The sequence below is a fragment of the Cnephaeus nilssonii genome (assembly GCF_951640355.1).
Source record: "Cnephaeus nilssonii genome assembly, chromosome: 3".
Classification (NCBI taxonomy): Eukaryota; Metazoa; Chordata; class Mammalia; order Chiroptera; family Vespertilionidae; genus Cnephaeus; species Cnephaeus nilssonii.
In genome coordinates this window covers 80,785,149-80,800,018 of record NC_137074.1, presented here as the reverse complement: position 1 = coordinate 80,800,018, position 14,870 = coordinate 80,785,149, and the positions used below count along the sequence as shown (strand labels likewise).

The window sequence follows — 14,870 nt, the reverse complement described above, 5'->3', positions numbered from 1 at the left end:
TAGTATTGTCTATCGATCTCAAAAATATATTAAAAGTTTGCATTGAACTCACTGAAGAAAAGATTCATTTGGGACATGATCTGATACCAGGCAAGAGTATAAGAGAAAATAATTCCCCAGTTTTAGTACTTATCTTGTGAATAAAAACAATTGTCTATTATATTCTACTAGAGGCCCGATGCACGAAAATTCATGCACTGGAGGGGGGTCCCTCAACCCGGCCTGCCCCCTCTCACAGTCCGGGAGCCCTCAGGGCTGGGAGGCAACCCAGCGATCAGGGGAAGGCGACACCCCAGCACACCTCTGCTGCTGCCACTGCCGGCAGCACAAGCCTCAGCTGGCCCTGGTTACCTGAGCCTCAGGCAGCCCTGGGTGGCTGGGCAGCTGCCATCCAAGGCTTGCCTGAGCCTCAGGCAGCCCTGGGCGGCTGGGCAGCCGACATCTGAGGCTTGCCTACACGCCTGTCACTCTCTTCCCCCAGCGGGGCTGAAAGGACTGGGGGACTCTGGTGGGGCTGAGGGGACTGGGCACTGCCATCTTGTGGCTATGGGCGCTGCCATCTTTGTGATGGCGTGATGGTCAATTTGCATATTCCCTCTTTATTAGATAGGATTTTGTGCAAATGTATATCACCCATATCTTCTGAGTGCCTTAAAGGGGTAAGAAAATTATTTCATTTATTATCGAATCCATTTGAGATTATAATTTTCTATCTCCACAGCAGAAACAGGGGAGGTAGAAATAGATTAAATAACTGGCTTTAAAAGTACTGAATTGCAACTTGGGGGAGGGAATACAGCAATCTGACAATCCAAGTTATTACCACAAATTTTATTACCTGGTAGACAAAATATATACACAATATAATGTTAAATAAACTAGAATTGCTGTAAATATGTAATAGAGTTTTTGGATTGTTGAGTTTGTTTTGATTCTTGATATTACTGACTGCACATCAGAAACTCCAAGCTGATACAGAATACTACATTCAGCACAAATTTATTATTTCTATGAAAATGTTAAATCTCTGTAATCCCCTCTTTCACAAATCATTGCTAAAGCAAAAAAGAAAAAAATAATTCACTCAGAAAATATTTTCCCCAAGATTAAAAAAAAAATGCCTTTTCTTTTGTTTTCTTTAACAATAGCACAAGAAATTATAGTCTCATCATCACATGGTTTCTTAACACCACCTACATTAAATCAGCTTCAGTACTGGGAAGCTGTCAATTTGAAAAAGATTTATTAGTTAGTAGTTCATAAAAGTTCCAATTAAAGAAAACTATTGTTCTCTACAACAGAAAAAAATGACATGGGATCTTACGATCCATTGTGTTCAGAATATAAATAAGTGATTTCTTATAGTATATTGATTCCAATGCTGTTTAAAATATCTATAGCCATTCCTGGGCTATTTATGAAGAAAAAACAAAAAAATTCGCTTTTTGTGTGAGTTGTAGAAATATTTTTGAAAATCTCTTAAATCAAACTGATGAGGCTTCTAAAAACATCTGTGGATTTTGAGATTTGACTGAATCAAGAATCCTGGGATTTGTCCATTGATTTCAGTACAATGCAAGTATTAATTTGATTCTGTGATGTGAGGCACTTGGAGTAAGTGGCTAAAATTGTAAAAAAGAAAAAAAGTGAAATATTTTTAAAATGTAAAAAGAGAATTAATCACCTCTAAATGTATTTTCCAAAAACAATGCAATATATATTTTTTACATATTAAAAAATAAGACAGAAAAAACACTGTTACCAATGACTTCTCTCACCTGATCAGGTATTTGAAGAATACTGTCCTAATTTCCTTGATTTCCCTTAGACTTATCTATTTTCTTGATTATAAAGTGTAACCATGAGCTGTAAAGTTGCTTGTAATCTTCATAGTGTAACTAACTTCCCTATAGAAACCACTAGAAAACAAATTGTAGGCTAGATGCCAACATATTCTAAAAAAAACGCCTTAGTTTAACAACAGCTGCTGTCAACTGATGCTCCGGGACAAAATACAAAAGATGCAGCTCAGGTGTGAAACGTCTAATTCACGAGAAACCTAGGGAGTCTTCATTGGACTCTTTATTATCTTTAATGAGAAGATTAAACTTGTCACTGATGAATTTTAGGATTGCATAAAGTATCTCCCAAGGAGTTATAGATAGAACTAATTTCAAAGTACTTTGTATTCATGTAAATCAAAATCTTGCTGAAATACTCCAGGGTTACTTTCTTCGGAATTGTGAAACTGATGGGAAAAACCGACTTGTTTCTATGAAGCACCTACGCTGCTCAGCTGCATGGGAGGTGGCCTTGAGAGACCCCGTGAATAAGGATACAGAGCAGCTACGGGAAGATAAACCAGGCACCTGTCAGAGTGCAGACAAAGATGGGATGGGAATGCAGCTGTAGGAAATATCGCTGTGGGAGACTCTCAGGGAACAGGTGCAGTGTATACAATGTGGGGAGCTGTGAGGTGAGATGTGTAGAGAGAGAAGCAAGTTGGGAGGTAATCCTGGCAGGGGAATACACAAAGGAAAGGCAGAAGGAGACAGGAATGAACAAGGACAGGTGATAATGACAACTGATGGATCAGGACACGATCAGGCCGGTAGGAGAGATAAGGATTGGCTGACAGAGGCTTACGGCTTTGATCTATAAACAGTGTCTGAGGGGCACCACGGCATGAAGGTTAAGAGCTGAGACTGACTGCCTGGTACTGCCACTTACTAGCTGTTTGACTTTAGGCAAGTAATTTAACTTTCTAGCCCTCAATTTTCTTTTCTGTGGAATAGGGATAATAATAGTATGTATCAATATCAGTGAAGTGCTTGCAAACTCTTTTTATTCTAATAAGACTGACATTTTTAGGGAGAGGATAAATATTTTTTAAATTTTATTTTTAAAAAATCAAATATGTTTCTCTAGCAGCAACGGTCAAGGTAGATTGAATGGTTGTGACTATGGGCAGAAAAACTCAAGTAGTCGTTGTACTAACCCAACATTTCCTCTTAACATCCATAATCCATTATACATCAAACTGGTATATTGGTCTCAGAATTTTTATATTTATATATTAAGATGACCTTTTATTTTTCCCTACCTTGCTAACCAAGTGTTTACATCAGGCTCCTAATCTCTAAGCTCTTTGAAATCAATAGTCAAATAAAAAATTTCATTACAAACTTTCAGATGTAAAACCTGATTTTCTAGGCCACTGATTATAATAGTGCTGACAGTTCATTTGACCTCAATATTTTCTGATAAAGTTCTTTATCTGTATTTGGGTGAAATTAATGACTTTAGGGGACATTATAGAGATCCAACAAAATGGATGTCTTCTTTGGGTTCTAATTCTATGCATGATAAACTGGGAGCTTTATTATTACATTTAACCTTTGGCACATCTTTCTTTAAAATACAGATTCAACTGTAAAAATCTAGCATTTGCAGACATTGTTCTAATTTGTTACTATCACCCTTTCTAACCCACAAGGCTTAGACCTGTAAAAGGGAGATGACTTACAACATGAGACCTAATTTTTCCATGATCGGTACACATAATTTCTTCCCAGATCTTTATCCTCATGAGGAAAAACTGTGCACAGTGCAGATTAAATTGCTAAAAATTCCAATGAGAAGCCAGAAATATAGAAGTAAAAAGTAAATATGTCATACATGTTTGTTTCAAGTAAATAACATTTTCCCTTCATCTGAAATGAGTTTATCTTTTAAACTCGGGAAATTGAGCAGAACAAATAGATTATTTTCTTTGAAACAAATCAAAGTTACTTATGTCAAATATGCTCCCTAATAGGGGTATTAGGAACTGTAACAACTGCAAATAGATATGATATAAAAGAAATGATGTTCAGTTTCTGATTTTAGCTGCTGCACTAGACTATGAAATCAGAGTTACTTATTTTTCATGAACTGCCATCATTGTTCTGTTGATCTAATCTATGTCCAATAAAGAGATGATCAAGAATTATTACAGATCCCACCAACTTGGTAGCATTCATCAATCTACTGGCATTTTTCTACTTAAAAGCCTTTAAAAGCAGACTATGACCGATGGTTTATCATTTCTTAAAGAGAATTTATGAATTTCTCTTTTCTGCTTTGCCTTAGGAATATTTCGGAAATGCTCAGTCTGATGTAATTCGGCCCTGATTACTGCACCACTATAGAAGGTGTAGCACAATTGCCAAAGCAGCTACAGTAACTATTCAAACCCTGACTTCAGCTTGTTGATTATCTTTTAAGGAAAAGCTCAGGACAAAAGGAACATAACCTTAACAAAGGAGTGATTGCCGGGCTTTAGAAAAGGAAGTGCTTAATTCCTTTGTAATTCATATTGTAATTCATGTTCCTTTTATGAACTCAAAAAAAAAATGCTATAAAGAAATGGAGAGGTGTGTAGTATGAATACTTTTATAGAAGCATGTTGGAAAATGAAATTCCTATTAATAAAATACAAATAGTTTAGCTGCCACAGCTGGAAATCTCTAACTGCAGCACATATTTCTGTGATTGCTCTAATCCCGTGTGTTCCCTTGCTCTATTTGCAGGCCGGCCAGTTATGATTGTGGTGGAATATATGGAGAATGGATCCCTAGACTCCTTTTTGCGGGTAAGGGTTTTTGGTGTTTTTTTTTGTTGTTGTTTTTTTCTGATGGCATTTAAATAAGCTATTCTGAGTTCTAGAATTAAATCATTTATCATCAATTAATTGTTGCATAATATGACTCATGGATTTTTCTATGAAGAATAACAGCATTTTCTCTAGGGTGCATTTCTCTCATACTGTGATGTATTAGAGTGTTATTAAAGGGGCAGTATGTACACATAATAACATAATTTATTTCTCTTATAAATTCACTTGCCATGCTAATATATATATTTCAAATAATGTTATAAAGAGATTCAATGAAACTCAGTTACTTCATATAGCCATTCATTTCTTTTTATCACACTTAACTATTCAGTATGTTTTATGCATTATCTGTAATGCTGAACCCCTTAATTGATGTTTATTGATCAACAATGACTCGAATTGATTTCAAAAAATGGGTTTAATCAACTTTGTTCCTCTCAATTTCATTGGGCTGACTATTCAAAAAGCAAAATAAAAAAGAATAAAAAAATAGCAGAGATTTTTTTCTGGAACAAAAAATTTTAAAGTACTTTTTAAACTGGCTTTTTCTTAACAGTACTAGAGGCCCGGTTCACAACATTCGTACACTGGGGGGAGGGGTCCCTCAACCCGGCCTGTACCTTCTCGCAGTCCGGGACCCCTTAGGGGATGTCTGCCTGCTGCAAAGGTGGGAGAGGCTCTGCTGTGCTCGCCAGCTGTGAGCCCGGCTTCTGGCTGAGCAGCGCTCCCCCTGTGGGAGCACACTGACCACCAGGGGGCAGCTCCTGCGTTGAGCATCTGCCCCCTGGTGGTCAGTGCACATCATAGCCACCAGTCATTCCACTGTTTGGTCGATTTGCATATTAGCCTTTTATTATATAGGATGGTATATCTTAAAAATCTTTTGTTTTACATACTTGCATACCTAAGAGATATTGTGGATTTGGTTCCATACCATAGTTTATTAAGTGTGCAATGTTATTATGTTTACAAAAACAATGTACATACCTTAATTAAAAAGTACTTTATGGCTTAAAAATGCTAACCATCATCTGAGCCTTAAGTGTCCTAATCTTTTCGCTGGTGGAGGGTCTTGCCTCGATGTTGATGGCTGCTGACTAATCAGGTGGTGATTGCTGAAGGTTGGGGTGACTGTGGCCATTTCTTAAGATAACACAGCAATAAAGATTGCCACAACTATTGACTCTTCCTTGCAGAAATGATTTCCCTGTAGCATATGATGCTGTTTGATAGAATTTTACCCACAGTGGAACTTCTTTCAAAACCAGAGCCAATCCTCTCAAACCCTGCCAACTGCTTTATCAACTAAGCTTATGTACTATTATAAACCCTTTGTTGTCACTTCAACAACCTTCACAGCATCTTCACCCAGAGTAAATTCCATCTCAAGAACCACTTCTTTGCTCACCTATAAGAAGCAACTCCCCATCCATTAACGTTTCACCATGAGATTGCAGCAATTCAGTCACACCTTTAGGCTCCACTTCTGATTCTAGCTCCCTTACTATTTCCACCACACGTGCAGTTACTTCTTCCACTGAACTCTTGAATCATCAAGTCATCCATGAGGGTTGGAATAAACGTCTTCCTAATTCCTGTTCATGTTGATATTTTGATGAATCATGAATGATGTTAATAATATCTGGAATAGTGAATCCTTTCTAGAAGCTTTTCAATTGACTTTGTCCTGATCCATCAGAGGAATCACTATCTATGGCAGCTATCTCTATATATAAAAGCCTAAGCAACCAAATGACCAAACAACCGGTCGACCAGTCACTATGATGCACACTGACCACCAGGGGCAGACACTCAATGCAGGAGCGGCCCCTGGTGGTCAGTGCGCTCCCACAGTGGGAGCACCGCTCAGCTGACCAACGGGCACCAGACACTGGGCTCACGGCTGGCGAGCGCAGCTGCAGTGGCACAAGCCTCTCCCTCCTCGGCGGCAGCGCTACCAAGTGGAGGCGGCAGGCACAGCGGGGCCAGGGTGAGTGGGAGCAGTGCAGCACCCGGCTGGGGCTTGGGCTCCTTCCTGGCCGCCTGCCGCTTCGCACACTTCTACACCCCTGGGGGATGTCGGACATCCCCGATTGCAAGAGGGCACAGGCCAGGCTGAGGGACCCCACCGGTGCACGAATCTGTGCACCGGCCTCTAGTAGTCATGTATGTATTTCTTAAATAATAAGGCTTGAATCATGGGCAAGAAAACAATATTAACCTCATTGTACATCTTCATCAGAGCTCTTAGGTAACCAGATATATTGTCAATGAGCAGTAATATTTTAAAAGAAATCTTTTTTTTTCTGAGCAGTAGGTTTTGATAGACTTAAAATATTCAGTAAACCATGTCCTAAACAGATGTGCTTCCAGGCTTTGTTGGTCCATTTGTAAAGCACAGTCGGGGAAGATTTAGCATGATTCTTAAGGACCGTAGGATTTATGGCATGGTAAATGAGCATTGGCTTCAGCTTAAAGTCTCCAGTGCATGAGCCCCTAACCAGAGAGTCAGTCTGCCCTTCGATGCTGTGAAGACAGGTATTGACTTCTCCTCTCTAGCTATGAAAGTTGTAGGAGATTAACTGTTGTTTAGTGTATAATCTCAGCTAGATTTTCTACATAACGTTCTGCAGCTTCTGCATCAGCACTGCACTTCTGTTGTGATGACAGCCTCTTTCGTCAAACCTCATGAACTGACCTCTACTAGCTTCAAGCTTTTCTTCTGCAGCTTCCTCACCTCTCTTGGTTTAAGGGAATCTGGTAGCTGGTTTGATCTTTTGTCCAGTCCACTAAACTTCTCCATTTCAGCAATAAGGCTGGATCACTTTCTGATTATTCATGTGTTCACTGGAGTAGCACTTTCAGTTTCCTTCAAGAACTTTTCATTTATATTCACAACTTGTGTAACTGGCACAAGAGGCCTAACTTTCAGCCTGTCTCCACTTTTGACATGCCTTCCTCACTAAACTTACTCATTTCTAGCTTTTGATTTAAAGTGAGAGACATATGACTCTTCCTTTCACTTGAACACTTAAGAAGCCATTGAGGGTTATTGACCTAATTTCAATATTGTTGTGTCAAAAGGAATAGGGAAGCCCAAGGAAAGACAGAGAGAGAGAGGGCGCGCTGGTCAATGGAGCCGTAAGAACACACACATTCATTGATTATGTTTACTTGTCATGACACCCCAAAACAATTACAATAGTAACATCAAATATTGCTGATCACAAATCACCATGACAAATATAATAATAATGAAAATGTTTGAAATATTCCAAGAGTTACCAATGTGTGACACAGAGACACGAAATTAATAAATGCTGTTGAAAAAATGGCACTGATAGACCTGCTCATCAAAGGTTTGCCACAGATCTTCAATTTTAAAAACCAGTATCTGTGAAGCCTAATAAAATAAGGTGTGTCTGCAGTGGTACAGAATAACAGAGCTGAGACAGCACCGTGAAGTTATATTTTAAAGTATATTTATAATATCTTTAACATTTAAAAAGCTATCATATACAACAACAAAATTCATTAATAGTTTTAAAAAAAGAGCCTTAAGAAAAGCCCAGAGTGAGCAGAAGGAAGGAAATAATAAAGATCAGAGCAGAAATAAATGACATAGAAACAAAAAAAACAATACAAATCCTACCTAATAATAGATAAATATGCAAATTGACCGCACCTTCGCTACGCCCAAGCCACGCCCACCAGCCAATCAGGGCGACTATGCAAATTACCCGACCAAGATGGCGGTTAATTTGCATACGCTGAGGGAGGGAGGAGTGAAGACTGAAGACAACTTAGAAGGAAGAGGGAGGAAAACTGGAAAGCAAGGTGGCTGCCAGAGGGAAAGCCCGGGTGGGGCAGGGCAGGACGGGGCGGGGCAGAGCACGGTGGGTGGCAGCGGCGCGTGCGTGCAGGCGCTGCGGCCGCAACGATGGCAGCAGCGGCAGCGCACGCGGCCGCAGCGGCCGCTTGCAGGATTCTTCCTGCAAATGGGCTACTAGTTATCAATAAAAACCAAGAGCTGGTTCTTTGAGAGGATAAACAAGATTGATGAACCTCTAGCCAGGCTCACCAAGAAACAAAGAGAGAGGACTCAAATAAACAAAATCAGAAATGAAAGAAGTAAAGTAACAACCGACCCCACAGACATACAAAGGATTGTAAAAAAATATAACGAACAAATCTACTCCAACAAACTAGACAACCTTGATGAAATGGACATTTTCCTAGGAAATACAAGCTTCTTGCAAAACTCAATCCGAAAGAATCAAAAAAAACCTGAATAGCTGATACTACCAATGAAATTGAAGCAGTAATCAAAAAACTTCCAGCAAACAAAAGCCCTGGGCCAGATGGCTTCACAGGGGAGTTTTATCAAACATTCAAAGAAGAACTAAAACAAATCCTCCTCAGACTATTTCAAAAAATTCAAGAGGAAGTTTTATCAAACATTCAAAGAAGAACTAAAACAAATCCTCCTCAGACTATTTCAAAAAATTCAAGAGGAATCCTTCTAGAAAGGATTCACAGTTCCAAGCTCTTTCTATGAAGCCAGCATTACCCTAATACTAAAACCAGATAAAGACACTACAAAGAAAGAGAATTACAAGCCAATATCCCTGATGAACATAGATGCTAAAATCCTCAAAAAAATTATATCAAATCGGATCCAGCATTACATTAGAAAGATCATACACCATGAACAAGTGGGACTTATTCCATGGATTCAAGGATGGTACAATATCCACAAATCAATAAATGTGACACATCACATAAACAAAATGAGAGACAAAAATCACATAATCATATCAATTTATGCAGAAAAGGCATTTGATAAAATCCAACACCCTTTCCTAATAAAAACTCTCAGCTAAGTGGGAATAGAGGGATCATACCTCAACATAATAAAGGTCTTATATGACAAACCTACAGCCAACTTCATACTCAATGGACAAAAACTAAAATCATTTTCCCCAAGAACAGGAACAAGACAGGGATGCCCACCCCTGTTCTACATAGTATTGGAAGTGCTAGCCATAGCAATCAGACAAGAAGAAGAAATAAAAGGCATCCAAATAGGAAAAGAAGTAAAATTGTCCATTATTCACAGATGACATGATATTGTACATAAAAGACCCCTAAAGACTCCATCAAAAAACTACCAGAATTAATAAATAAATTCAGCAATGTAGCAGGATACAAAATTAACACCCAGAAATGTATGTATTTTTTATACACCAATAATGAACTCACAGAAAGAGAAACTGAAAAACAATCCCATTTACCATTGCAACAAAAAATTTAAGATAGCTAGGAATAAATTTAACCAAGGAGTTAGAGAACCTGTACTCAGAAAATTACAGGATGCCGAAAAAAAGAGATAGAGGAAGACATAAACAAATGGAATAATATACCATGTTCATGGATTGGTAGAATCAATATCATTAAAATGTCCATACTACCCAAAGCAATCTATAGATTCAATGCAATCCCCATTAAAATACCAACAGCATATTTCACAGACCTAGAACAAACTCTCCAAAAATTCATCTGGAATAAAAATATGTATATATACCTCGAATAGCTGCAGCAATTTTGAGAAAGAAGAACAAAGTTGGAGGGATCAAAATACAAGATATCAAGCTATACTACAAAGCCACTGTTCTCAAAACTGCCTGGTACTGGCACAAGAACAGACATATAGACCAATAGAACAGAACAGAGAACCTAGAAATCGACCCAAGCCATTATGCTCAATTAGTGTTTGACAAAGGAGGCAAGAGCATACAATGGAGTCAAGCCAGTCTCTTCAGTAAATGGTGTTGGGAAAATTGGACAGATACTTGCAAAAAAATGAAACTAGACCACCAACTTACACCATACACAAAAATAAACTCAAAATGGATAAAGTACTTAAACATAAGACAGGAAACCATAAAAATACTAGAGGAATCCACAGGCAGCAAAATGACAAACATTTGTCATAGCAGTATCTTAACTGATACAGCTCCAAGGGCAATGGAAACTAAGGAGAAAATAAACAAATGGGACTACATCAAAATAAAAAGCTTCTGCAAAGCAAAAGAAACCATCAACAAAACAACAAGGAAGCCCACTGCATGGGAGAATATACAGTATATATATACACTGAGTGGCCAGATTATTATGCGTTCAGAGATCATAATAATCTGGCCACTCAGTGTATTTGCCAATGTTAACTCTGATAAGGGTTTAATCTCCAAAATTTATAGGGAACTCATACAACTTAACAAAAGATAAATAATCCAATCAAAAAATGGGCAACGGACCTAAATAGATACTTTTCGAAAGAGGACATACAGGAATCCAAGAGACATATGAAAACATGCTCAAAGTCACTAATTATCTGAGAGATGCAAGTCAAAATGACAATGCGGTACCATCTCACACCTGTCAGAATGGCTATCATCAACAAAACAACAAATGATAATTGCTGGCGAAGATGCGGAGAAAAAGGAACCCTCCTGCACTGCTGGTGGGAATGCAGACTGGTGCAGCCACTGTGGAGAACAATATGGTATTTCCTCAAGAAATTAAAAATGGAACTCCCATTTAACCCAGTGATCCTACTTCTAGAAATATATCCTAAGAAAACAGAAACACCATTCAGAAAGGATATATGCAGCCCTATGTTCATAGCAGCACAATTTACAATAGCTAACATTTGGAAACAGCCTAGGTGCCCATCTGCGGTCGCCAACCTTTCAGACCTCACGGACCACCAGTGGTCCGCAAAAAAAAGAAAAGAAATTTTTACCATTTGCAACAGCATGGATGCAACTGGAGAGCATTATGCTAAGCAAATAAGCCAGTCAGAGAAAGATAAATACCACATGATCTCACTCATTTGTGGAATGTAATGAACAACATAAACTGATGAACAAAATTAGAACCAGAGACATAGAAGCATCAAACGGCCTGTCCAACCTATAAGGGAGAGCAGGCAGGCGGTGGGGGGGGGGGGCACAAGGGAGTGGGTGAGGGGGTAAGAGATCAACTAAAGGGCTTGTATGCATGCATATGAGCATAACCACTGGACACAGACAGTAGAGGGGTGAGGGCATATGCTGGAGAGTGGGAGCGGCCCAGGAGAGGGCAATGGGGGAAAAAGGAGACTCATGTAATACTTTAAACAATAAAGAATTTAAATTAGAAAAAGAAAAGCTTTGAGGGGAAAAATAGGACAATATGTTCATGAACCTAGGATAGGCAAAGAATTATCTACATTTCTGGATGTCCGAAGAAAGAAATAGATCTTATGAGTTAAACACAAGGTATCAGTATTAAGTTGTTTTTCATTTTTGTTGAATTTATTGGAGTAATATTGGTTGATAAATTATATAGGTTTTAAGTGTAAAAAAAAAAAGAGCCTGGCTGGTGTGCTCAGTAGTTGAGTGTCGACCTATGAGCCAGGACAGTGGTCGGCAAACTCATTAGTCAACAGAGCCAGATATTAACAGTACAACGATTGAAATTTCTTTTGAGAGCCAAATTTTTTAAACTTAAACTTCTTCTAACGCCACTTCTTCAAAATAGACTCGCCCAGGCCGTGATATTTTGTGGAAGAGCCACACTCAAGGGGCCAAAGAGCCGCATGTGGCTCGCGAGCCGCAGTTTGACCACGGAGCCAGGGGGTTGCAGTTTGATTGTCAGGGCACATGCCTGGGTTTCAGCTTGATCCCCAATAGGGGGCTCGCAGGGGGCAGCCAATCAATGGTTCTCTCTCATCATTGATGTTTCTATTTCTCTCTTCCTCTCCCTTCCTCTCTAAAATCAATAAAAAAATATTTTTTTTAAAAAAAGTAAAAAAAATATGAAAAATAATCACTAAGGTCAATGTTTTTCATCTCCAGCAGAGGTTACATATTTGAATGTCACTGTATTCTTTAAAACATATCTATCTACAAGGACACAGCCATTTTTCTTACTTATAAACTGACTGTACTTTGGCTACTTGTAATGTGTTGTATCATTTTTCTTCTTCATTTTCATGAGAATAAACAGTCTCAAGCATTGTTTCTTCAGTTCATTTTTTTGCTCCATGTTATCTAGACAAATTCTGTGTGCATCTCACCTTTCTCTCTTGATCTCATTGTCATGTATTTTTTCTTGATTCCATGCCCTCTTATTTCAACTGCTCTCAATATTAGCAGTGATAACACATTTATTCTGTGACTGGATGTCCACATTCGATGCCAGAAGCTGAATTCAGCAAAATCGTCAAGTTATTACAGAGCAATACTCCTCACACAATGAAAAATGAAATTCATAGGTGTGTGGGGACATGAGCTATTTGTTTGTTTGTATTTTCTGTAGCCATTCTCAGCTATAAAATAATGTTATGTCTTGTATTCATTGCTCCTGCAAATGTGCCAAACTATTTTGGAATAATTTATCAGGATCACCTATGGTACTTCAAATGCAGATATACTTATGTCTTTCCATTATATTTATTCAAAAACTCATTTTTATCAGATAGGTATTATTAACTAATGATGCTTGGGAGAGGTCTTTATATTTGTATCAGCTATATCCTAGAGCTGAAAATAAAGGCAAACAATGTAGCACATAATAAAAGCAAATAATGCCCAATCTAAATTGCTCCTGAAAACTGGATCAAATGACTGCCACAAGCAAATTAATAAAAGTTAGCTTCAAATATACTTTTTATCCTGCTGAATCATGAATTAATTAAAATGTTTTAAAGAAAAGATAATATATATTATCAATAAAATATTTACTTATAAACATCCTACTGCATATTTATGAGTGGTATAATTCATTATTTAAAATTTAAAAACTAATATTTTCCTGCTCTTATGAACCATCTATGTAAGACACCATAGAGGCTGGAAAAGAGTAACTTTTCAATTGGTGGTAGCTACCATTAATACTACTATGAGAATTAGATATTTTCTCAGCTTATCTTGGCTCTGCCACTTGCCAGTTGTGTGAGCCTAAGACTTGAGCAAGTGACTAACTTTTCTGTGCCTCTGTTTACCCATCTGTAAAATAGGAATATTAACAGTATCTACTGCATACAAATGTTATAAGGATATAGTAGTTGATTATTTTAAAGTTTATAGAATAATGCCTGACACACTATAAATGGGAGAGAGTGAGGATTCAAACTCAAGTCTCTGGCTCAAAAAGCCATGTTCTAATACATCATGAATTCTATCTTTTTATTGAATCACTTATAACTTCTTCTTATAAGTCCACTGCCATCTCCCATCTATGTGTCCCCTCTGATCATAGAATTTCTATTAAAACGAAAATGACGGGGGAAAGAGGACCAGATACTCTCTTTTTACCCTTCTTTAAGATTCTTACACTTCTTTGTAATCATCTCTTTTACCCCAGAACCTCAAAGTGCTTTATAAACTTTGTCAGACACTTAATCCCCTATGGCAAGCAGAAATAAAAGATATGTATACATCCCTCAGATTCTCAAAAGCGAAAACATTTTTAAACTATTTTTGTAGAATTTTATAATCGCGGCCTCTGCGAACACAGAAAAGGAAGTGGCTAAGTGCACTGCATAGCAGGGGAGACATCCAGCGCTCACTAAGAGCACTCTGCTCCTGGAGGCAGAAGTGTCCCTTCGGTCTCCCACACCATTTGAGAAGGAGTGGCAGCAAAACTAAGCACAGGATTACAATCCAGTGCCTGTGGTGGTGGCTGTCTGTGGTATTGCAATGGATTCATAAATCTTATACTGTTTGGGGTCCTTATAGGCATTCTTCCAGATACGTATTGTCTGGATAAGTGTGTGTGTTTGTGAGCAATGGTGTGTGTGGAGAAGGGGTGCCCGTGGGTATGTCACTGCGTGTTTGCTTTTAGTTTTAAAATAAACTCGAACAGCAAGTGGCCGCCTGGGAAGTCTGACCTCCCTGGGGTGCAGATTTTCCTAACTTTTCCAATTGCTCTTCATTCCTAGTGTAAAATAAGTGCAATCTTGACCTTCATCCCTGGTTGGTCTTTCTCCTCTATACATACAGATTTCATAAACACTTTTAGTGACACCTAACAGCAGCTTGTGCCTAATCTTTTAACCCCCATTCTTATAACAGTATTAACTAGCAATTAGTTATAAAAAAACAGACAAAATATTTTGAAACTTTGAGATATCATATGTCAACCATACAAAATTATTCCTTTATTT

The 14,870-nt window shown here is 38.2% G+C and overlaps 1 protein-coding gene and 1 long non-coding RNA gene across 8 annotated transcripts in view; one reads left to right on the top strand and one right to left on the bottom strand.

Moving 5' to 3' along the window:
- LOC307097097 overlaps window positions 1–8,662 on the bottom strand; it is a 613,772-nt gene extending 605,110 nt beyond the window's left edge. The window contains exon 1 of the long non-coding RNA XR_013813337.1: window positions 8,301–8,662. This is a non-coding gene — a long non-coding RNA (uncharacterized lncRNA). The remainder of the gene's footprint in view (window positions 1–8,300) is intronic.
- Window positions 1–14,870, top strand: part of EPHA6 (EPH receptor A6) — a 1,012,702-nt gene that overhangs the window by 798,339 nt on the left and 199,493 nt on the right. For all 7 annotated transcript variants that reach the window (XM_079766996.1, XM_079766992.1, XM_079766995.1 and 4 more), the window contains one exon: window positions 4,572–4,633. In XM_079766996.1, coding sequence (XP_079623122.1) covers window positions 4,572–4,633 — 62 coding nt within the window. The remainder of the gene's footprint in view (window positions 1–4,571; window positions 4,634–14,870) is intronic.